The sequence below is a fragment of the Macrotis lagotis genome, chromosome 7, assembly GCF_037893015.1.
Source record: "Macrotis lagotis isolate mMagLag1 chromosome 7, bilby.v1.9.chrom.fasta, whole genome shotgun sequence".
NCBI classification, from domain to species: domain Eukaryota; kingdom Metazoa; phylum Chordata; class Mammalia; order Peramelemorphia; family Peramelidae; genus Macrotis; species Macrotis lagotis.
Window position 1 is genome coordinate 62289130 of NC_133664.1, and position 23650 is coordinate 62312779.

Below are 23650 nucleotides of genomic sequence, written 5' to 3' on the forward strand. Positions count from 1 at the left end.
AGAGACAGACAGACAGACAGAGAGACAAAGAGAGACAGAGGGAGAGAGACAGACAGAAACAGAGAGACAGAGACAGAGACAGAGACAGAGACAGAGGGAGAGAGAGAGAGAGAGAGAGAGAGAGAGAGAGAGAGAGAGAGAGAGAGAGAGAGAGAGAGAGAGAGAGAGCCCACTCGACAAGCGCAAAGCCAAGACAGCTAACTTTCACTAGCGGCTGTGCCCCCGCCCCCGCCTCCGTCCCGGTCCCTCCCCTCTTTTCAGTAACTAGAAAAACTCTCTCCCCTCTGACCTCAGCTTAAAAAGGGCGTGCGCCAGGCGGCCGCTGAAGGCTTTGGAACCCGACAGACTTGCTCTAGACAGGGCAAGGGAAAGGGGGATCTAGAAAAACCCCAAGGAAGGGTAGAGGAGCCTGGGGAGAGGCTCATTTCCGAGGTACATTAGGACACCTGCTCTAATGAACTGGATAAGAAGGGGAATGCGAAGGGACAAGAAGGGAACACTAAGGGTTTGATTTGATAATTACAGTCTCTCTCTCTCTCTTTTTTTTTGCCCTTATCTGCTTAGGATCCCCATCCCCCAGCGATCCAGATTATGGACTTCCGCCCCTGGCAGGGCATTCTCTCTCGTGGACAGATGAAAAGCAACTCAAAGAGCAAAACATTATTCGAACAGCGAAAGTGTGGACTCCAGAAGACCCCAGGAAACTAAACAACAAATCCTCCCTCAACAACATAGAAAAATGAACCTCCCTTTGATTTTGTGTCCTAAGGACACCACTCTCCCACTGATTGTGCCTCTGTGCACAGGCAGGTGTAAATATCTCTTGTAAATTTAATTTAAGAATCACATTTTCCTAATGGCAATCAACAGTTTGTTATTTATCTATTTATTACTCAGTTAATGAAGTAGACTGTCTTTTTTTAAAAAGCATAATTTATATAATTTATCTTGATTTTTTAAAAAAATATGCAATAGTATATAATCTTCACAGCACCTTTGGCAGAACTCTACAAGACTGGGAAAAACTCTCGACAGAAAATGATAATTTATTACCAGATATGGTTTTTATGTTGTTAATAAATGTGATTTACACTCTCCTCTCACCTACATCATTTACTTAAGTCAGGAGGATCCAGGAGGCCAAAGAGACTTCTGAAAGAAGGATCAATCCACTTTGGGAAGTTAAACCAAGTCAGAGGGAGAAAAAATATGAATGTGAATGTTTGTTTGCATTTATATCCTTTCTGGATATATTCTTTTAGGAAGAAATGTAAAGGAGAGAAGAAAACTAATCTTACTTCCATGGAGTACTTTACTATTTACAGTATTTTCACCTATTGGTCTCACAGAAGTCCTGGGAGGTAAGTAAGGACAAGTGTTGGGGCAAGACACGTTCTGTGCCTCTCCTGGGCCTCATTTTGTGTATCTATAAGATGATAAAGATTGAACTATTTGGAGTTGTACTAGATAACTAAAGTCCCTTCCAGCTCTAAATTCTCTGAGCTTGGGAGTAGAGGTGGTGTCAGAGAATCTGGATTCTAATCCTGACTCAACTACTTATTCCAAGTTGAACCTAAAGGGTCAGTTGCTTGACCAACAGAGCACTATCATTGAAATCCAGGAGCAAAGACTTGAAATCTTACTTCAGTCACATATTAACCATGTCATCCTTGGCAAATCACTTTACCCCTCTCAACCATACTTGTAGAATGGAAGGGTTTTACTGGAATCACCTCTAAATCTATATTCCTGTCTGAGATATGAAATGTTCCCCTAAGGGATAATGCCCCTCCATATCTCCAGCCTGAATGTTTGCACTAGGGATTCTCTCTATTATTCTTCTCAGGTCACACAATCTATTTGCTTCCAAAAGACATTTACTTTCTCAATCCCTATTTAAAATCTTAGCAATCGTTGTGTTGGTTCATTTCAGTGAGCTTGCATCCTATGTCAAGTCCTATGTCTAAAATTTTCATGGGCTAATTCAAGTGGACGCCCACCAACTGTACAGGCATTCACAGATACCCTGGGTCAGTCTTAGAGGACTGGAGATAAGAATGACCTGCTATAGACAGGGGAAGCATTGGAGGAGAGGCTGGCTTAGAACACAAGAAAGGATTATCTCAGTAATGAACAAAAACTGACAGTGGGGAAGTCTGATCATAGTTCTCAGGAAAATGGAAAGTAATTTAGGAAATCGGAGATCCGGGACCAAGAGGAACAAGAAAAAGTTCATGTGGTATGAATGGGGAGAGAGAAAGATTAGATAAATAAATTCCATTTTATTAGTTTCCTCCCTGTTTTTCATTCATCTGACTGCAACAGAATCTTTTTTTTGCAGGTCAGCAATTTAGAGTCCACCTGGGGATTGGAGGGATTGGAAAGGATCTTTAGACATTAGAGACAGAAGAGATGATGGGGGTTGAAAGCTGGTAAACTGCCACCTAGCCTGGGATGTGGGGGAGGATGAAGAGGGGGAAGATTTATGGCTGAAATGGAGGTCAAGGGGAAGCTGCTGCCCACGGGCAGCCCTGAAGCCCTGCTTGCCTGCCTGCCTCCCTTAACTCTGACTTGAGTGACTGAGGCAGTGATTCTCTCCATAATCCTGCCAACTCACCTCCGATGTACTTCTAAAGACCCTGGAATTCAGGACCAGACACTGCAGGGACCAACAGGGCAAATGCAAGAGGGAACAATGAGCTAGAGATTTGAGTGGAAAAAGTAGAATCCGCTGGGCCCCTGCTTAGGGATAAGGGTGAGGAATGGAGAGGGGAGTGATGAGCAGAGGGAGAAGAGGGGGGCATGTGCTGGCCCTGGAATTACAAGTTGCTGCAGCTTCTGCTGCTGGCCAGCACCGCAGGTGCTGATTTTCCCGTGGTACCCGGGGCTCCAGGCCGTGGACTCTAATGCTTCCGAGCTGACCTGATGAGCAGAAGCGAAGTGATGCCTGGCCAGCCAAGGTATAATTAGTCATTTCCCCCCAATACTCACTTTCTTCTAGAACTGGCAAAGCGGGAAGCAATATGTCGCCAGGATGCCTAATCGCTTTAACCTACTTACAGACACATTTAGTGTTCCCCTATGCTCCCATGGATGCTTATGGACCTCATCCAACAGTAATTAAAGGGGAAATCCCCTCTAGTCATCCTCATGCAGAGAAGGCTGCCCAGATACACTTGCAAACCCTCCTCTGCCCTTAAATTCTTCCTTATCATATATCCCACCAGTTTTGTCCATTCTCAGAGTATTCTGCCTTCTCTGAAAGATTGGGAAGGTTTTACAATCAAGGTTGAATTGTAGGAGGGAGGGAGAGGTGGAGAGACAGAAAGAGAAGACAGAGACCTAGAGACTGATAGGAACAGAAGTAGACAGAAAAAAAAGAGATAAAACAAGGAGAGACATTGAGATTCAAGAGAGGCTGAGAGAGACAGAAATTGGAAGCTATAAGAGACAGAGACAGAGATCGACAGAAAGGAAGAGAGAACAGAGAGACAGAGATTGATACACAGAGAGGTGGAGAGGAAAGGGGAAAGAGACAGAGACAGCAAAGACAGAGATCTTGAGACTGGCAAAAACAGATAGAAAAATAGTCAAAAACAAGGAGAGACATTGAGACTTGAGAGATTCAGAGACACAAAAATTGAAAGATACAAGAGACAGAGACAGAGACGACAGAAAGGAGAGAGGAGGTAGAGAGATCAGAGAGGGAGAGATGGAGACAGACAGGGAGGGAGGAAGGAAAGGGAAAGAAGAGGCAGGAAAAGGAGAAAAGGTAATAGGGAAAATGAGAAGAGAGAAAATAATTCGATTTTGTCCTGAGTATTAGGCCCTCGTTAAACACAGAAAGTCGCTTTTGCACAAATGCTTCTAGCAGGCATGTAATCTCATTACACTCATTAGAAAGTCAAATTGTTATTCGTACTCCAACTTAATTATAAGTTATGGAAGTGTTGCCTCCGTTTTCTGTGTGGTGTGTGTGTGTGTGTGTGTGTTGTGTGTGTGTGTGTGGTGTGTGTGTGTGTAGACCTTCATTTTAATTGGCTGTAGCAATTCGGCACTCCGGAGTCAAAACACTACAATCATTGTGAGGGTGGCACCTTTTCTTTTGGAGCCCCCCCCTTTTTCTGGGGGGGGGGGGAGGTGATTCAATGCTTCAAACACATCCTTTAGTATGGTGCAGATCAAGCGGAAGAGCCAGGCTTCGCATGTAAAAACACCAGGGTCTCTATCTTGTCACTCTCCTGTCCTGACTTGGCAAGTCCCTTTAAACACAACCTTCAAAGAGACTGACAGTTTCTTTTTATTTACTCATAATCCATTCATTCTAGTGCTTCGGTCCCTAAAAAAAAAATGCTGCAGGAAAAGCAGAACGAAAGTATCATTTCAGGGTCTCTCTCTCTCTCTCTCTCCCCCTTTTGGAGGAAGCAGGGGAGAGCTGCCCTGGTGTAACTGATTCCCCGGGCTCTCCCTTCCAGTTGCACAGTCTGACTTGGAGATTTGCTCCGGCTGGAAGGCTTTACTGGTCAGTAAATATTGCTTGGCACTGTAGGGACCAGCGTGTGGGCAGATTGAGTGACAGGTATTCAACCTTTTTTCTAAGTCGCCTGCCTCTTTTCTTTCCAAGTCTCCCCCCCCCAACACACACACACACACACACACACACACACACACACACACACACACACACACACACACACACACACACACACTTTTTTTTTTTGGGATAAGTGATTATAAAAGCAGTTTTCCAAATTCGACTTCTGGAAAGCCTGTGTGACCCAAACCCTCCAACCTCAGAACACCCATGGTGCCCATTGAAGCTCTGAGCACCGCACCACGGCCAAGTATCATGGGGCAGGCGGTTTCTAAAGTCCGCCTTTAGTCCCCGAGACCATTTAGCATAATAAAGAAGCAACAAATCCAGTGTAAGGTGCATTTTATGATCTCTCTACTGGAAAGTTGGCGAGATCTTTTTCCAAGAAGCCTAGATCCAACCAGGAGTTGATTTGGACTGTGCGAGAGGTGGAGAGGGATTGGGGGGGGGGGACAGTTTAAGGAAACATCCTAAAAATAGGAACGAGAGTCAGAAGTCTCTTTCTCCTCCTTCTCCGCCTCCCCCACATGTAGGTCATCCCCACCCCTCCCCCTCTTCAGTCCACTGGGTTCCGGTGTCTGTCTCTGCCTCTAAGTCAGAGTAGGAGTGACCCGGCAGAAGGGACCCAGACTGTCCCTCCTCCCCCTCCTCCTCCCCCTCCTCCCCCTCTCGTCCCCCCCCCCCCCCATGGACAGAAACCCAGAACTCTGGTGTCTTTATTTCTATCAAAACAGAAAAAGACATTTCAAAGAGGTGGATTTCCGTTTTCCCAAAGAGCTTTCAGAACGAGCTTCACCCCTGCTCTTCCCTAATTTTTTTTCCATCACAATTTTTTTGCCCACTGAGGTTAGGGTGGGCAAAAAGATGAAATGTGGAAGGGAGAGGAGAGGAGATCCAGCTATGGACAAAGCAAGTGCCGACTGCCACCCAGATTCGTTTGGGAAGTACCCTGCTTTCCGGCCAGGATTCAATGTGGGCTTCTGAAAAAAAAGGCCCCAGAAAAAGTTGGAAGGCCCAATCTTTGCGTTCTGCGAGGCAGAGAGGGGACAGAAGATCATGACAGCAGCAAGCCCACCAAAGAGACCCCAGAGCAGGACGCAGAAAGAGCCGGTCTGGTCCAGGCCACTGTGAATCGGCCTCCCTGTGATTCCCAGGCTTGCTCATCTGCCAATATTAGGATTAATGCCCCTTCATGGAGAGGGTGTGAAACCTCTTCAATCCGTGAACTCATCCCATTTCCATTAATGTGTCTTTGCGGTGGTACCGAGTACCAGCTGCGAGGTTGAACAAACACCAGTTGAGTGTTCCCTGGTAAACCCTCGTGGGTAAAGCCCTCTCCCTCCCTTACTTTCTCTCTCTCTCCCTCCCTCCCTCCCTCTTGCCTTTCCAAAGCATGCTGCAGCCTGTGGGAATGGTCCTAAATAATTCCACAACAAATTACATTTTAGAGATCTGGAATCACTGGTAGGAAACGATTCCCACGATGGGATGTGAGGCCTGGCCAACAGGTGTTCGGATTTGGCTGAGGGAGATAGGGAAACCCAGGGAGGGAGAGCTGGGCTGCCAGAAAAGAGACTTCTCAGGCGCCTCTTTGCTTGACATGCCGTGGAAGCGGCAAACAATCGGAATGATATCTTTATTGCTAGGTTCATGTCCTGGGCTATAACATATCAATCCCTGTCGTGGTTCTCTAGGATGCACCTGGTATTTCAAACTTCTTTTTTTGTGTTTCTAGGTCCTGGACTGCAGCTGCCTAAAACAAGCAAAGAGAGAGGCCCTTACAATGTCTCCAAGACGTGTTGGCATGGTTTGCTTGTCTTTAATGTACCATTAACCATTGTCTTTACACAATATGGGAACTGTAAAGCATGACATGTGTTATAATAAAACACATTTTCAATGATACACTTGGACTCGAAGCTGGGATGCAAGCAAACAAACAGGCCCAAATCTTGTTTTGTCTCCCTTGCTAAGCCTACTGGCAATTAAACTTAAGACCACTGTTTTCCCCCTCCCCCCCTGATCAGCCAATTAAATTTTATGTCTCCTAATTTTTCACATAGAAGAAAAAAAGTCTCAGGGCTGGCCCCTAAAGACATTGATTTTCTTGCTATCACCTGGCGTTCAGACCTTAGTTCCATTTATCAAGAAGGGGAACGTCAGACGTTACATAAAGTGACTCTGTTACCATAAGGCTCTCACCATCCTGGCCTATTGTTTTCCCTTGTTAATAACTCATTACCAGGATTTAACAAATCCACCATTACATATGTTTTGTGTCTCCATATTTTGATCCGTACGATTAAGCAGATGTTACGATTGAAAATTGAAAAGTCCAAGGCTACTCTAGCCTGAAAGAAAGAGGGCAGCCTCAAACAACGAGCTAACAATGAGATTCAGAAGATCTTCAGAAAAACATTTACCACCAATAAACAGACTCCAACCTGCTCCATTTCAACCATTGTGTGCTTTGGGGGAATAATTAAGTTTAATAGAAATAGGTCTGGAGGGTTTTCAATGCCAAGACCACAGGTGCGGGGTGGCATGATGAATGATTTGTCTGATTTTTGCCAAGCTCAAGGGCTCTTCTCTTGGACTTTCAAGCCGATAGAAAATATTGTCATTTCTTTGAATTCACAGCATTACTTTCAGGGCGAACAAAAGCGGGTGCAGGGGGGCGGCGGGGGAAGGGCTCCGGCGCTAAAGAAACGCCTCTGGGGCCGGGGTGCAGCCCGGGAGGCGGCGGCGGCGCGCGCCTCTGCGTTTGTGCGCAAGGGCCTCTCCTGTGGCACACACAAAAGGGCTCCCGAGCCCTACCTTCTGGCGCCTCTCGGGCCTCGGGGCCCCTCCCGAGCCCAGCCTGGGGAGTCCCAGGGGCTCCCAGCCTCCCCTTCCGGGAGGTCCGGCCCGCCGCGAGGCCCGCCGCGGCCCCTGCAAACTTCGCCAAACTTTCCCCTAAGTCGGCTAGCTGGGGAGGGGAGTCGAGCCTGAGGCGCGCATGCGCCCCGCCCGCTGCTCCTCGGCCCCAGGGCCCCGGGGAACCCGAGGGGGAGTCGGGGGCGAAGGCCCCGGGGTCCAGGCCGTTCCCTGCTGCCGCCTCAGTCCCGGCCCAGACGCCCCCGGACTTCCCCAGAGCCTGGGAAAAGCGGGCCCCCGACGGGGCTGACCAAGGCCAGTCTGTCTTTGCGCATGGAGGTCTCCAAAGAGGGGCTCCGGGAAGCAGCCCTCGGGCTGGGGAGTGAGGGGCCCCGCGGAGGTCCCGAGCGGGGCACCTGGGCCTGCCAGCAGGAGGCGCTGGGGCACGACCCCCCCAGCTCCACCGGGGGCCCTGGGGAGGCCTCCTCCCCAAGACGGAGCCGAACCCCCAGCGCCCGCTCCCCTCTGCAGTCGGCGGAGAGCAGTTGGCGGACGCCCGCGCTGTCCGTGGTGGTGCGGGGAGCCGCGAGCCACCCGCTGATCTCCACCCCTCTCGCCCTCTAGGGGGGTCTGTCCCTGCTCGGCGAGAGGCCTCGGGCTCTCTGGCCGGGCTAGCAGCTGGGCGCCCCGACTCCCCAGGCGCATGCACCTGTTCCAGACAACTTGTTGCTCTGAAGCCACTTGGAGAGCCCGGAAGGTTTGGCCAGCCGTGAGGCCGGCTCCCCCTCCGCACCCACGGAGCCGGGACCTGCGGGCTCTGAATCCAGACGGGGGGGGGGGCTCCGCAGCCCCCTCCCTACGTTCACTTCCGAGCCCTGGCCTCTACAGATCCCTGCCCTTTTTCCTGGGAACTCACATTGGGCCCACGAGTCCAGTCACTTCTTCCACGCAGGAGCTTCATCTTTAAGCTCCTCGAAGTTTAAGGTGACGGATCGATCGCTCAAGGATCAGGGGGAGCCACGCATCAGGAGTCCTTTACCTCTTCGGGGGTGGGCAGAAGGAAAATTCTATAGCTCTCCCAGCCCCCACTCCCTCTCGCTTTCGGGTCCCTAGACAAAAGCTGCTGGAGGAAGCTGGTCTCCTTCCCGCTGGTCTTGTTCCTGAGCAAGAGTGGTGTGTGAGCAGTGTCACTTTTAAGGTGCACCTTTCTGAGAGACCCCCCCTCCCCATTTTGGGAAACGTTCTCTCCTGATTCTTCTATTTGGCTTCTTATCGGGGCTGCACTCCAAATCTCCAGTCAAACTCGAAACTGGTTTGGGTTTTTTTTTTGAGGCTTCTTGTCATTTCAAATTTCCTAATAATTAGAGCTGTTGGAATGGGCTACTTGGAGAAGTAGTGAGTTCCCTGTCACGGAAGGTCTCCAAGGATTGACCAGAGGATTTTGGGGGAAAAGTTACACAGGGGTTCCTTCTCCAGCAGTGGCTGTCCTAAATAGCCTGAGACCCCACTGCCTCTCAGATTCTATCGCCTTCGAGTTCTAATTATGATACCCTCATGCTTTTTCCCCCCCTCGAAGACATTCAAATTGGGGCAGTAGGAAGAAAGTACAGCATCTGGGCGCTGGGGGATGAATGTGTTGGGGTGTTTTAAATGTATGTATATACTCAATGGAAAGATGAAGAAGTGCTCGCGGGGGCCTTGATCGTTGCCATATTAAATGCAAATAAAGCGAAAAACAAAAAAACCCCAAATGAGCCACTTAGAAATGAAGGACGTTTGGCTACAGCCCCAAGCCTAACGCCTGCGCGCATAATTAAATATTAGGGTTCAGCAAATAGCACTTGAGCCGCAACAAATGTGTGACGCCTCGACGTAATTACTTGCAAGTTTCTCATACTTCAAACCCCCACCATACTTGAAGTCCCTTTGATAGCAGCTCAATAGACACCCACGAGACGCTTGTCAAGCCTCCCCCTTCCCGACGTTTCTCCAGCCTCTGGCGCTTTCATCCCGGCCTTGAATTGTGTTGTCAAAGTTTAGAAGGCGGGAGGGGGGGGGCGTGTGGAATAAGAAGAGTGGGGGGGAGCTTGAAAAGTCTTGGAAATCGGTATATTTTGCAGGTGTAGAATGTGGCTAATAACCATGCACAACGCGCGCTCCCCAATGGAGAGAGTATGACAGGGACAGCTGGCTGAGTTTTCAGTGTGAAAACACCCCCTCGGTGGACCAAACACAACGACACTGACCTTTCTGCAGGGGAACCAGAGATGTGCCTTTGACTGAATTAGCCATAAAGACGTCTTGCTATGACTTTTGTTCCCCACGAAAGCAAAGAAATATTGCGTTTAATATGAGGAGTGCCGTTCACAGCTTTTCCGTGCCCCTAAAGAAATATTACGGGGCTGATTTACTGGCCCCTCTTCTGCCAGGCAGGACCAGAGGAGGAGGAGGAGGAGGAGGAGGAGGAGGAGGAGGAGGAGGAGGAGGAGGAGGAGGAGGAGGAGGAGGAGGAGGAGGAGGAGGAGGAGGAGGAGGTGGACGAGGCACACTCGACGCCATTTGCCTGTTGCCTGCTTTCAAAGTTCTCACTCTTTGCAGCAGCAAATTTATCAATCTTTTCAGCTGACAATACTTTGAAATACATCATTGTCATCCGGGGTCGGTTGATAGATTATCTGCAGGTCCATAGCCCTTTTCCAAGGTCAAGTTGAAGAGTCTTGTTTGCTGTTAACTGGAGTTGTTTAAAAAAAAAAAGCCCCAAACAATGCCCGCCTGTTAAGTCCTGCCTTGTTCGGGAATTAGAAAGGCAATTTCCATATTGACCAGTTCTCTGGCCATTTCGTCCCTTGGAACAAACAGCTACGTTTTGCAGACAAGTCGGCCACTTTAACAAAGGCGAGTGAAAAGAACAAGAGGATGGGGAGAGATTTAGTCCTAAAGCTTTCGGACGTCAAGGAAAGATTGAGGACGAACTCAGCTTTCCTCTTGCCCAAAGTCTATACGAATTCATCAGCGCCGTGCGTCCTGCTTAGACACACCAACGATAAGAGAGGATTTAACTTTGGAGAAAACCCCCTCCAAACCTAACCTCCTAACTTTAGAACAGTATTCTTGGAAGAGGCCACTCCAGTAGCTTCCCCCAAAGCCTAACCTATTGCTTTTAGGGATCGGATAAAAAGAAAACCTGCCATAACATTTTGCATTTTATGGATTTTTTTTTAAAAGGAAAAACTGGCTTCACAGTTTCCTCTTATATCTGTGATGATTGATATTTTTTATTCAGCCAACTTTTATTTACCTTGCAAAAATGTTCAGGACCAATGTGATAAATTACAGATATGCAAATTTCTTTGAATGGTGTTGTAAGTGTGTCTCGCTAGAGCTGAATAACTCCTTGCAAGTCGGTCTGTGCGCACTCAGGACCCCAGGGAGCTGATCAAAGCACCCATTCTCTTTCATCCCCAGTATTCTCCTCCAAACTATTTCGATACAATATGTTTCCATGATGCACTTAATGGGCTAGGGACATAGAACTCATTACAACCTAGCTAGTTCTGCCGACCTCTTTGTTCAGCGGCGTGAAGTCAAAGAGAAAAAAAAGTAAAGACTCTGCCAGTTGCCAGCTTTCTGAAATGCTAAAGCATGCGTCATTTTTCACCAGGTCTCGTCTTGATATCCTCAAAAGACAAACTATGAAACCGGCCTCAGCCCTTTCTGGCATTAATTACACTGCTGTCCAACCGATCTGTTTTTCCTATTATATGCATTTCTCAGCAGGGATTTTTTTTTTTTGCAAGACTAATGCAGCTGCGGGTTAAACTATGAAAGCATTTTTTATCACTATGGAAAAAAAAGTAAATGGAAACGATTGCAAAATACTCAGGAAAACTTTTGAAAGACTTGTTGGTAGAGGAATTAGTTTGGGGAGATTTGGGCAACGCCTCGAGATCCAAGGGTCCCCAAGGCGTTTCCACCAGGTCTGGGCTTTCCCTTGAGGATATATTCAATGTTGCTCGAAATTCTCTAAATAAATTTCGAAGATGGAACCTTTGTTGCCCTTCTGGAGGGCTGAAGCAACTCGCTGCACCCCCAACTGCTCAGCCTGCTTCCTAAGAATTTAGGGCAGGCATAATGGCAGTGAGAATATAAACTCTGTTTCACTCGTTCCGATTCTTGTAGGGTTGATTGGTTGGTGGAAATGGCTGGCAGCCAGTTCTGGGAAAGATTCCAGACCTGACTCCGATTAACCCTCTCTGGTGAAACTCTGCTGGAAACCAACTCACCAGCAATTGCCATTAATCTACTTACTAATTAAGCCGATTCATTTCTAAAGGAGAAAAATTCCTTTCTTTGGCCAAACTGATGGGAGGAAATTTGAAAGAAGCGCCAAACTGTGTAACTGTAATTCAGCCAAAGACTGCTAAAACAAGGTGTTGATATATAGCAGGAGATTTAAAACAAGTTTCTAGGGCAACAATCCTTTGGAGACGGTGGTATATAGTGCATAGTAGATGAAGCTCGAATAATGCTGGGCTGCGCTGCGCTGTGCCACCCCACGTACTCTGGTGGAGAACAGCGAGGCTCTTTTCCAGTTCAATCTCTGGCTTCCTTTTACGCACAGAGAGAGGAGTTGTCTGGCCCCAGAGTTTTCTGTCTTCCGCAGAGGATTTCCGCTATAGATGACTGCTAGCAGAAATATAGTTCCTGAGGCTTAATAAGCATCTGGGCCGACACTAGCAGAGGGGACTTCTTAAGAGAGCGTTTTTGACCTATAGTCCTGAAACTTTTTGGTTAAGGTGAAAATGGAAACTGAACATTACGCATCTGAAAGGATGTAAAGGAAGAATGAGTGGTCCTTCATTCTTCAAATGGGATAAATAACCTACACTTTAATCTCGATTTTCAAGAAAAGGAAACGATGGAATCTCCCTCTTCCCAGCAGGAAACTATTTTCTTGGGGGGGGGGGGGGGGACGTTTAAAATCAGAATATCCTTTTCTTAAGAAAAGAGTTTTGCGCCAGCGCTAGTATGTTAAGGAAGAAGAGTTCACTCCCTGGAAGCTTTTTGGTTTCCTTTAAGGGAGATTAGTTCAGTAAAGGCAGTTGCTCAGCTAAGTGGTTGTTTAGGGAGGTGGCACGATTGCTCAGACTTTAGTGCTGTTTCCTATATCTGCTTGGAGGTGGGACCGATACCTGTCTTCTGGATTAGAGAGGGCCACCAGACAGTTCTGGTTTGATAAACTTCTCAATTGGAGATCTCTCCTTTGCACATGGCCCAGGTTCTAGGGTGCAGGGGATAGTGTCACAGAGTTTAGGATTGTTTCAGTCCCAGGAGGATCTGTCCCGTCCAGGGTTTCCCTTGAACTCGAGTGGAAACAGCTTAAGGAAAGGATACATTGAAGATTGATGGGGAGATGCCTAGAGTTCCCTCTTCAATGATAGGAGATCATTCCAGGCACAACCTGGGACAGGGAAGGGGAAAAGCTTAAACAGTTAATTCACAAACTTGATCTTTGGGTTATCTGGAATTAAGGTAAAGTCAAGGTCGTCTTGTTGCATTTGTCTTCTGGTACTCTGTTATTACTGGGACATTGGTTCTTATGTGATTTGACCATCTTCCTCCTCGTCGTTCTCCTCCTCTTCTTCATCTTCCTCTTCATCTTCCTCTTCCTCTTCTTCAGAAATTACTGCTGTGATAGAACAAAATATGAAATAGACATGAAACTTGGTATACCCAGTACCCAATAAGAGAGGCCCCATCCAACCAAGCTGAGCCCACCTCAACTCTGACTATGGCTTTCTATAGTCCATGACGGTCCAGGCCTTCAACCACTTTGGTCTTTTGTGGAAAGAGCATTGAATTTGAAATCCAGGGATTTGGGTTGCAACTCTGCACCTTGTTACTCATATGATATGATCTTGGTTTAAGTCATATATGGTCAATGGACCTCAGTTTCCCCCCTGTCAAATGAGAGGCTCTCACTAAACACTCTTTAATATACCTTTCAGCTCTAATTCCTATTGTCCTATGCCAATAAAAACAACTCTTAGGAAAAAATGTCTTCTTTAGGATGCCTTTCAGCTCTAGTTCCCATGATCCTATGTCTGATAAAAACAACTCTGGGAAATTATATATATGTATATATATATATATATATATATATATATATATATATATATATATATATATATATATATATGTATATATCTTCCCCAGGGAATTGGCCTTTTCCCCATTTGTCAGTACAATTTCTTCTAAAATCAGCCTCTAGGTCTCCTTGGCTTATTTGTCCTTGGACCCCTGTTGTCCTAGAGTCTTTGAAATTGGCTTTATAGGTGGCTGTGATCAAATCAGTAGGGTCAGTGAGTGACCTTCAACAGTGTCCCCTTCTCAGAGCTTGGAGCAGCTGTTGGGGGTGGGGTGGGGGAGCATTGGCTTGGAGGAAAAATGCCTTTTACAAGATTCAGGACTAATTTTTGTCTCTGAAATTGAGAGATTTAAAAATTTATATTTGTAACTCTTTTCTCCTTTGAAACATGATGGAGGAAGATATAAAAACAAGTCCCAGTAAGTACTGATCCAGAGGTTACTACAGCCTCTCTATTTGGATCCAGTTGAGGGGAATCGTTTGGATCTCATATTGGGTCCTGCTGTCTCCTGATCTGTCCTGGCAGGGAGGAAATTTTACCTGTTTCATGGATTGTGAGGGGAGCGTTGGGGGTCTGAGCTGGGAAGGCCCAAACATGGGAATCAGATGTTACAGCTTTGAACTCGAACAATGGAGCTACTAACTAATCCCAGTGAAATCCAGGAGCGTGGAGAAGGCGACAAAGACTTGCAGCCTTTGGGCACCGGTAGGTGTCAATGTGGTCACTACAGCTAGGGCAATGAGAGAGAGAACACAGAGCCTGGCTGTCATTCCTAAACCTAACTTGAACAAAGATAAAAAAGTGACAAGCTCCATTTTTTCCTGGCATTATGTTCAAAGTAGAGTGCTTTTGGATGCATCTGAGCCAATCCTAAAGAGAAAAACACCTTTCTTTCTTCAAATCAAATATCAATACCAGCCCACATCATTATGGCATTTTCCAAAATCCAGTTTTTCTTTGGTTTAAAAAAAGAAACTTGTTTGACCTCTCCTTTAAATCAATTCCCCCCAGTCCCCAATTGTTCCCACTCTAATCCCCTTCACACATGTCCTAAAAAGGAGACCCGATTTCTAAGCTGTTTTAAAAGTGTTAGTAAAGGACTTTTTTGGAGAGAGTGGAACTTGGAAAACCTCAAGACAACACTGGATTCTGGAGTTTCTTTTAACCTCTGTGAACATTTCAACTATACTGACATAAAATTTATAGGCTCTTTTAAACATTTTATGAATACAAGTAGCATTTCTTTTAATGAAAATACCTAAGTCATTAATCTCATGGTAATGCTTAGCTGGAAGCCTCTAATAAGTGTTTCTATAATTTGGAGTTCTCAGAACTATCCACAATAACATTTCCAGGATGTCTGAAAGCCCTGCTGGGATGAAATTGTATCAGACACATAGAAGAATGCAACATATAACTGTAAACAAAACATTAGGAGAATAGGCACTTAATTAGCAAATTAAGCTTGTTCTATAATCTGGGAAAATATTAGCAACTTATTGATAAGATTGGTTGTTGGAATCATTAAATGAAAACAATCACGAGGTATGTTCATTCCAAGAATGAACCCAGAAACCCCATTATTCTCAAATCTGAGGCAAAAACTAAAACAACTTGTTCAACAGAAGAATATTAAGTCATCATGAATTAAGATTCTGATTTTCTTTAGTTGAAATAATGCTCTTCAATAATTAAAAAAATAGGATGTAACTATCCTTAGAAGACTAATGACATTTCACAGGTAATGCAATTTGGAAAGAAACACTTCCATGTTTTCTTTTCCAACAATGTGCATTTTTGTAAACTGCTATAAATTGCAATTCAAAAGCACTGATCTCACCATCCCCAACCATTTTTTATACTGATCAAATGAATGCAGATACTCCCACTTGGGAGGGGCGACATGACATTTCACTTGGCAGTTCTAAACAGGTCAGGGACCTTTCACAGACCCTAAGGCAGTGGGAGGGAGCTCTTTACGAAACCGTGTAACCAAATCAAACCAATGGTTACCCCTTTTCAATACCATTGGAACCGTCTGCACAATGCCATTCACATAGCAGCAGAGAAACTGAAAGGATGGTCAGCCAATGGGAATGTCTTTTCTTTTGTTTAAACTTACAGTGCTCCAAAACTAATACTTGGAGGAAAATCATGAAATTTGTTATGATGCCCCACCCCCAACCACCATAAGAAATAAGCCTGCCACCCTATGGACGGGGAGGGCCAGCCGTCTCACTGTACATTTGTATGAATATCTCTGCACATGTATGTATGTATATGTATGTATATTTATTGGAGATGTAGCTTTGTCCCAAACCATCAGCACAAAGACACAACATGGCTGCCCTGGAGATGACCTATTGCTTTCAAGTTGCTTGAACACATCAGAATTTCCATTGTTAAGGTTGATTAATTGAAACTGATAAGTTACCATGAATAAAGATTGTTTTTCTGTTTAATGTGGTGGGCTTGATTTGGTAAATGCTTCATTCATGTAGCTTTGCAGTGCAGCATATGGGCCAGATTCATTCAGTATCACAAACATATACCATTTAGTATGCTTGTACGGTCACAACCAAAAGGCCTTTCTATTTTAATGACAACGTTTGAATGAAAAATTCCATTTAAAGAGTCACTAGTAACATTAAGGGTGATTTTGTAATTTATTCAAAGATTCTAAGTTGCTGAGAATAATTTAAAGGGGATGAAACTTAAATTCAATCAGAAAAAAAGAGAATGTAGCAAATTTACCCTTTAGAGTTTTGATCTTCTCAAAGACAAAAAAAAAGCATTTCTAAAATGTTTACAGACATCTATGAAAAGGATACATTTTACAGTCTGGTGCCACCTTGTGTCACACACTACTGATAAAGTTATCACTAATGTTTCAGTGGGGTGCTGTCAATACTGTTTCACATTCCTATGGCTTGTGCAGAAAAAGATTATTTAGTAAATAAGTAAAATTCTCCATTTTGTTTTTTAATGGATGAAATCAGGAGAAAAATTCTAAAAATTCCTTAACTCTGAGATTGGCTTGTCTGCTACTGAAATTTACTGTGATTTATTTATTTTTTGATGTTTTGTTTATTTGTCTTTTTGTCACCATCTAAATATCTTCAATTCCCCCCCAAAAAAGTTTGCTAATGACTGATACGAAAGCTAATCTTAAATGAGTAAAACTTGCAGTCAATTTTTATAGCCCAAGTAAAAGTCTCACTTTTTGGTAATAGGATTATCACACTGTTTAGGGCCTTTGCCATTTGGCTATGCATCCATACAAAAAAGGAGTAGTAATTACGCATCTGGAAAACAAACCTCTTTTTCTTTTTGTGTTATACAAATGATCTAAAGAAATAACAGGACCAAACTGTCAAAGATTAACTCACCATACTGAATGCTTGATATTTTAGCAAAGGAAGTCTCTAGTCCTTCATGTCTAAGAAACAGTTCAAGTTCATCCAACATTTCTCAATTAAATTAACTGGGTAATCTCAGTTCAAACTCTTGGGGAGAGTAATAAACCAAATTGGTCACAGTTGACCACAGTTAGCAAGTGTTTAATAAAAGACTGCATATCCTTTGGAAAGCTCATCTGTGCTCCATTACTCTGTGAACTTCTCTTGTAGTTTAAAGTAATATTCTGTGTCTAATTTTATCCATAAAAGCAACTTTCTTTGACCTCTTCCAAAATTAATTTCCTTTTTAGACTAAAAGAAAGATCATTGGTGAGAAAGTTACTAAGTAGTTACTGATACATTTTCTGACCCAGACTTCTTATATTTGAACAATATAAGAAGTCACTCAGTTTTAGCAGATGGACGGTACATTGTGTCTTTCCTGAATGAATGAAGGAGGTGACCCTCTCTACTCATGTAGTGGACTGTGAGATTCCAGGACATGTATTTATTAATGGGACAAAAGAAAAAATATACTTTGGAAGATATCAGGATATACTTTTGAAAGGGATTTCTATTCTCATTTGTGTATAAACTTACATAGGTCTAAAAATGAAAAAAAAACTTTTTTCAGCTTTTGAGTTCAGTAAGGAGGGAAATGAAGGTAAGAAGCAATCAAGGTCATATCAGTTTAATTCTTAGATTACCAATGTTCACTGCCATTCTCTCTTCTATCTTTTATGGATAATTTATATTTCATATGATTTTATACTTGCAGATTTAGCAAAGTGGTTGTCATAGTTTTTTCATTGATATAATGAGGTTCTTTTAAGAAATTTGTTTATTTGTTTGAGATTCTCTTGAGTTTGTTCTAATCTAGACTGAGTTTTGAAACAGTCTCTTAAGTTGCTGTGGATGTCACTGAAATAGTTCTGTAGTGGTCCCTGGCTCACTTGAATCAGTACAATGCCATCAGTTATAGGAACATCTGTAGAACTTTACTGTAGGTAGGAAATCCTTCTTTGGATATTGCATCTTCCATGATACTGGAGAATACTCTCCACTATCTCACTTAATCTAAAATCTGGCAGATCATTATAGTTATCTCATTAGTTTCAGCTCTTACTCTGAGAATTGTTATCACTGCCTCTGGAAAGGGAATGTTAATTGACTGTCCTCATTTGAGCCAGCTATATGGTATAGTGAGTTGGAGTACTGGCTCCATATTCAGTAAGATCTAAATTCAAATCCAATCTCAATTACTAGCTGTGTGACCCTAGGTAAGTCATTAAACCTCTACCACAGCTGAATGAACACCTACCTCAAGGAGAAGTTGTGAGGGCAAGCACTTGGTACAATGCTGACAAATATTAGGCACTTAATTAGTTATTCCCTTCTCTACTCTCCCCCATCCTCCCCATCTCAGAGAAAATCCTTTCCTGGCTACCACTGCCTTTTATGTGTTCTTACAGTTACCATGTGATTTTAAGTTCTTTGAAGGCAGAGGCTGTCTCACTCTTGGCTATGTATCCTCAGTGATTATTGTTGGGTTTGGTATATCAGAAATATTTAATAAATGATTTTTTTATACATTCATTCATTTTATATGACATATGCCCTGAAGACACTTTGTCTTGGGAGAGACTTCAAGGTAGCACTGGGTATGAATGGAAAAAGCTATTGATTGATCAATGAGTCTTTGAGGTTATTATATTAAAGGGCATTCTTCATCTTTCATGTATAAGTTATTGTCAATCACTGGTCTCTCCCACAAAACATCTCTCAGTTGATACTAGAAGACAAAATACTAAGTTGGACAATTAGGATTTTCTTAAAGTGATTATATCCTTATGATAGGCACTAAATAAATGCTTCCGATGATCATCTTGGGAACAGCAATAGCCACCTCTCCGTGGGAAAATATATAAAGATGAGGCAAGATAAGGATCTCCATAGATGTGGCCCATTGATACTCATTCCTAAATCTCTGATTTGAAAAATATCACACTTACTCTTCATTCTTCTGCCCTTAACTTCAAAGAATCATAGACTTCCAAAGAGACTTCAGGGATAATCTAATCCACCTCCCAAAGAAGGGACATGACTTCCCCAAGTTCACACAGGAGACAGGATTCACACTCAGGTCTTCCTTGATTCTGAAGCTAGCCCTCTAGTCACTATGGACGCAGTGCTTTTTTGCTTGTGGACCATAGGTGTAGGCATTTCTCAAGGTTCTTTTCTCAGCCCATTTCTCTAAACTCTTTTTATCACCTACCAGGTCTTCAGCTATTAGTTGTATATTTTTCATTTCATTCCAATGAATGTTAATTTAGTATTCCCTATTATGTGGAGGGCTCTGGGCTATGCTAGTCTGATATACCAAAAGGAATATGATGGGCTCCACCAACAAGGAGGTTACAATCTAGTAAAAGGGATATGACATGTACACATAACTGTATCACAGCTTAGAACGTGGTAAGCATGGAGGAGAGGCTAGGTAGGGTGATTATATAGTAGAGAAAAATGTTATGCCAAATATCATTTCCTTCTGTGCTAACCTTGTATATCCTACATGAGTCTGATTTCTATTCTATTGTTATCTGGAATAGCTCCCATTGTTGGGTCCTATGGAACCTCTATGCCCCAAACAATTTTATTAGAGAGGGAGATTGGCTCTCTTCTGGTACATACATACACATGCACATACATGTATATACACATGTGCGCATGTGTGTTTGCATATTAAAAATATAAACACATACACACATATATATGTGTATGCAGAGGTATTGTAAGGCAATAAGGATTAAGTGATTTCTCCAGGGTCACATTAGTGACCACTGTCATCTAACTGCCCATCATCTAGTATATTTTGATATTCAGATAAAGATCCTTAAAGTTGATACCCCAAAAGCTATTTTATCAAAAAGGGGTATTGAAATGAATATGCCCCACTTTTCTCTCAAACTTACTCCATAGATTATTCCATCAAAAATAGGTATTGAGATGTAAATATCCTTCCCTAAACTTACTCCAAAGGCTATCTCATCCAAAAAGAATCCTCTTATGTAAACCTTCTGAGACAATAGGAATTATGTCAACTCCTTTCCCCAAAACTCTGCCCAAGAATGTACATAATACCTGTTCTTTTCCCCTAAAATACCTGACATTATCTCTTAGTTTGGTTAGATTTCCTTAAGATATCTAACCCTTTTATTGATTAATTTCTTAACTTCTTTACTTGTTACTTTTAAGCCAAAGTAATATATAATAACTTTCATGTTCTTATACCTCTGAGTCAGGAATCTGTGAGTGGAAGTCATTTCCCACTCTCCAAAGAATCTAGCTCTCTTCTCCCCTCTATGCATTTTGCTTGGTGACTTCATCAGTTCTCATTAATTCAGTAATAATAATAATAATAATAATAATAATAATAATAATAATAATAATGTTTGTCCTTCATTTTTTGAAGAAAACCACAACCTCAGGGAGGTGATGCCATGACAAGCACATGAAGTCAATTTGACTTGAGAGGGTGCTGTGCTAAGTAACCAGTCTCTACTTTCTCCTCCAGGGCCATTTAGGTCCAGTGGCAAGATATGAATCAGGACAACTGGAGGCAGCCATGAATGCAGGGTTAAATGACTTGCCCAAAGTCACATACCTTGTAAGAGGCATGTGTCTGAGGCTTGATTCGAACTCCCATCCTCCTGAATCCAAGGCCAATGCTCTATCCACTGCACCACCTAGCTGCTCTGTTAATTCAATGATCATCCCCAGGCAGATCTATTTATTCAACCCTAAATTCTCTCCAGTTTTTCATCTCTAATTGCCTATTGGGCATCTTGAACTGGTTGTCCCATAGATTTCTTAAGCTCACCACATCCAACACTCATCATCTTTCCCCTAAAATCCTCCTATCTACTTAATTTTCTTATGCTGTCAATGGTATCATCATCTTCCCAGTCACCTTGACTCCCAATCTGTGTTCATCCTCTCTCACCCACTAGATTCAATCAGCTGACAAGTCCTGCCTGTTCTATCTGTACAACCTCTCACATTTTTTGCTAGAATTTATATAGTGTTTTAATGTTTTCAAAAAGCTTTTCAAATATCATCTCATTTTATCTTCACAATAACTCTTGGATATAGGGACTATAATCATCCCCATTTTACAAAGAAGGAAACTGAAGCTGATGGAGATGGAGTTATATACCCAGTTATTCAGCTAGAAAGTGTTTGGGGCAGAATTAAAACTTGGGTCTATCCTGAATCCAGGCCAATAACAATGAGCATTTCTCCTTCTGGCTGCTTTATTTCCCTCATCACTTAATTTCTCATTTATTGCCCATGTCTTCCCCTGAATTGTCTATATAATGGGTACCCAAAGCCCTGAAGTTCTCTCTTTGGGTATTTTAGTATTTTGTGGATAATGGGGAATCTCTGAGAGGGTCTATTTATTCTCCTCCCCTCTCTCTATATCATCAGCATACGCCCCTTTTTCTGTGTTCAATAACATCCTTTACACTTCTTCCTTGTTTGTTATTTCTGGTAAAATGCAGCAGACTACTGTAACATGGTGTGCTGAAGCTTTGGGTCAAATGCAATGTTGGTTCATCGGGTGGAGAGTCATTCTTGGCCAGATAGCATCACTCACACAATATACTGTTCTATCTAAAAGATGGGTCTTTGTGAAAGCAAAAAAGTGCTGCCAGGACTTAGGAGAAAATTCCCCTCATGGACTTCTGAATAGAGGCAACGGGGGGGGGGGGGGTGTAATGGATACAGCAGCACCAGGTTCAAACCTAGTTCAAATATGAACACACTGTGTGACTCTGGCCAACTCACTGGACTTCTGTCTGCTTCAGTTTCTACATCTGTAAAGCGCAGATAATTATAGAATTTCCAGGGGCAGCTAGGTGGTGAAGAGGATAGAGCACTGGCCCTGGAGTCAGGAGGACCCGAGTTCAAATGCAGCCTCAGATGCTTAATAATTGCCTAGCTGTGTGACCTTGGGCAAGTCACTGAATAACCCCATTGCCTTAAATTAAAAAAAAATAGAATTTACTTCTTCCCTCACAAGATTATTGTGAAGATCAAGAAGATCAAAGAAGATATTTCTAAAAGTGCTTAGTATATAATTCCTGATATATATATATAGTAGGTGCTCAATAAATGCTTTTTTCCTCATAAATAATGGCTTCTAAGGCCTTCTAAGTTAATGATGGAGTGGAAAACAGGAATGATATGAAAAAAACAAAAAATGTTAAAAAGGTGAATGTGAGTTAATTTTGAACTCACTGAAACAACAATATAGATATAGTTAAAAGTATTTGTGTGTACATATATTTCATATATATATATATATATATATATATGCATACACACATTCACACACATACTTATACACATATATGTCTCTAGGGAACCAGTGGAGGAAAAGAGAATTATCATGAACTCTTCTAGATGACAAAGCATTGGATTTAGCAAGTGAGGTGCTGTGATGCATGTTCTACAAATACTATAAAGAAATATATTTTACATGCTTCAAGAAATGAAAAAGCTTGGCCATATTATTCTTGGTTAGATATGGAGGGCAGTTGATCTATGTGAAAAGATCACATTGACACTTAGACCTAGAATTTGGTCAACTTTCTCTTATCACTTTTGGCCATTAAATATTTATGTCCTAGATGTATACTTTTTCCATTCTTAAATAGTGATTTTTGCCTGTATCAAGGGTAAAAGCTCAAGTCTTTCTCTGCAACCCCTTCTTAATAATAAGTTTGATATACTTCTGGGAAGGAACTCAATTTCACTTCCAGAGTGAGACTTCCAGGTTGTATTAACTGTCTAGAGGTTAATAGATGTTTAGGAGTTGTTTATTTTTATTTTAAATTTCTCTTGCAATTTTTCTTTCTGGATTAAAAGAACAATGTAATCTGGCTACTTGATGGGTGCCACTCTTGGGCATCAGATACTTCTGTTTGAATTCTCTCTTACTGACAAGCCCTGCAAAGAGGCACTGTTACTTTGAGGTTTTATCTATGAGATTCGTGTCTTTTGTGCTCATTAAGAACATTTCCAAAGATTACAAAGTCAATACCTTCCAATTACTGGGCTGTGAGAAAGGTCTTCTTGAGTACATAAAATCAGTCACACTGCACATTATACAATGGGAGGCTTAGATGCCAAATTTTATCACTGTGAAATAGCAAACAAAATTAATAAAGTTACAACAGTCTTCTTTAGGCTGTGATTTCTTTGCAACTCTGCCTCAAAATGCTTTGAAATTTGCAGACAGTGCTCCCTTTCATTTAGTCATATTGTAGAATTAATAAGGACATATTTCTCTTTCAACATTTATATGTCTTTGACATCTATAATTTTTCTCTTAGAATATTAGGTTTAAATGTTCAATAAAAATGTGGGAAAAGTTTTATTTTTTTAAAAAGCATCATTCAACAAGTTATTAAATTGCATTGTTTTATTTTACTATTTTAATATCTATATGCTTTGATAATATTGTGTCCTCTTCTCCCCAATGTCTATTTCACTTACTAGTAGTAAATTAGCTACAAAAGGAGGAAGAAAAATTATTTTAATGTTATTCTTAGGGTACTAATATTGTATAATATCAAAAATTAAAGATA

At 42.7% G+C, this 23650-nt stretch overlaps 1 protein-coding gene and 1 pseudogene across 2 annotated transcripts in view; one reads left to right on the forward strand and one right to left on the reverse strand.

Moving 5' to 3' along the window:
* LOC141494056 (pancreas transcription factor 1 subunit alpha-like) overlaps nucleotides 1-768 on the forward strand; it is a 2469-nt pseudogene extending 1701 nt beyond the window's left edge.
* An 11115-nt stretch (nucleotides 769-11883) lies between these two features.
* C7H10orf67 (chromosome 7 C10orf67 homolog) overlaps nucleotides 11884-23650 on the reverse strand; it is a 142027-nt gene continuing 130260 nt past the window's right edge. For both annotated transcript variants that reach the window (XM_074192993.1, XM_074192992.1), the window contains 2 exons: nucleotides 12845-13139; nucleotides 11884-12227 (listed from right to left, as the gene is read on the reverse strand). In XM_074192993.1, the coding sequence (XP_074049094.1) occupies nucleotides 13048-13139 (92 nt within the window). In that variant the 3' untranslated portion in view covers nucleotides 11884-12227; nucleotides 12845-13047. The remainder of the gene's footprint in view (nucleotides 12228-12844; nucleotides 13140-23650) is intronic.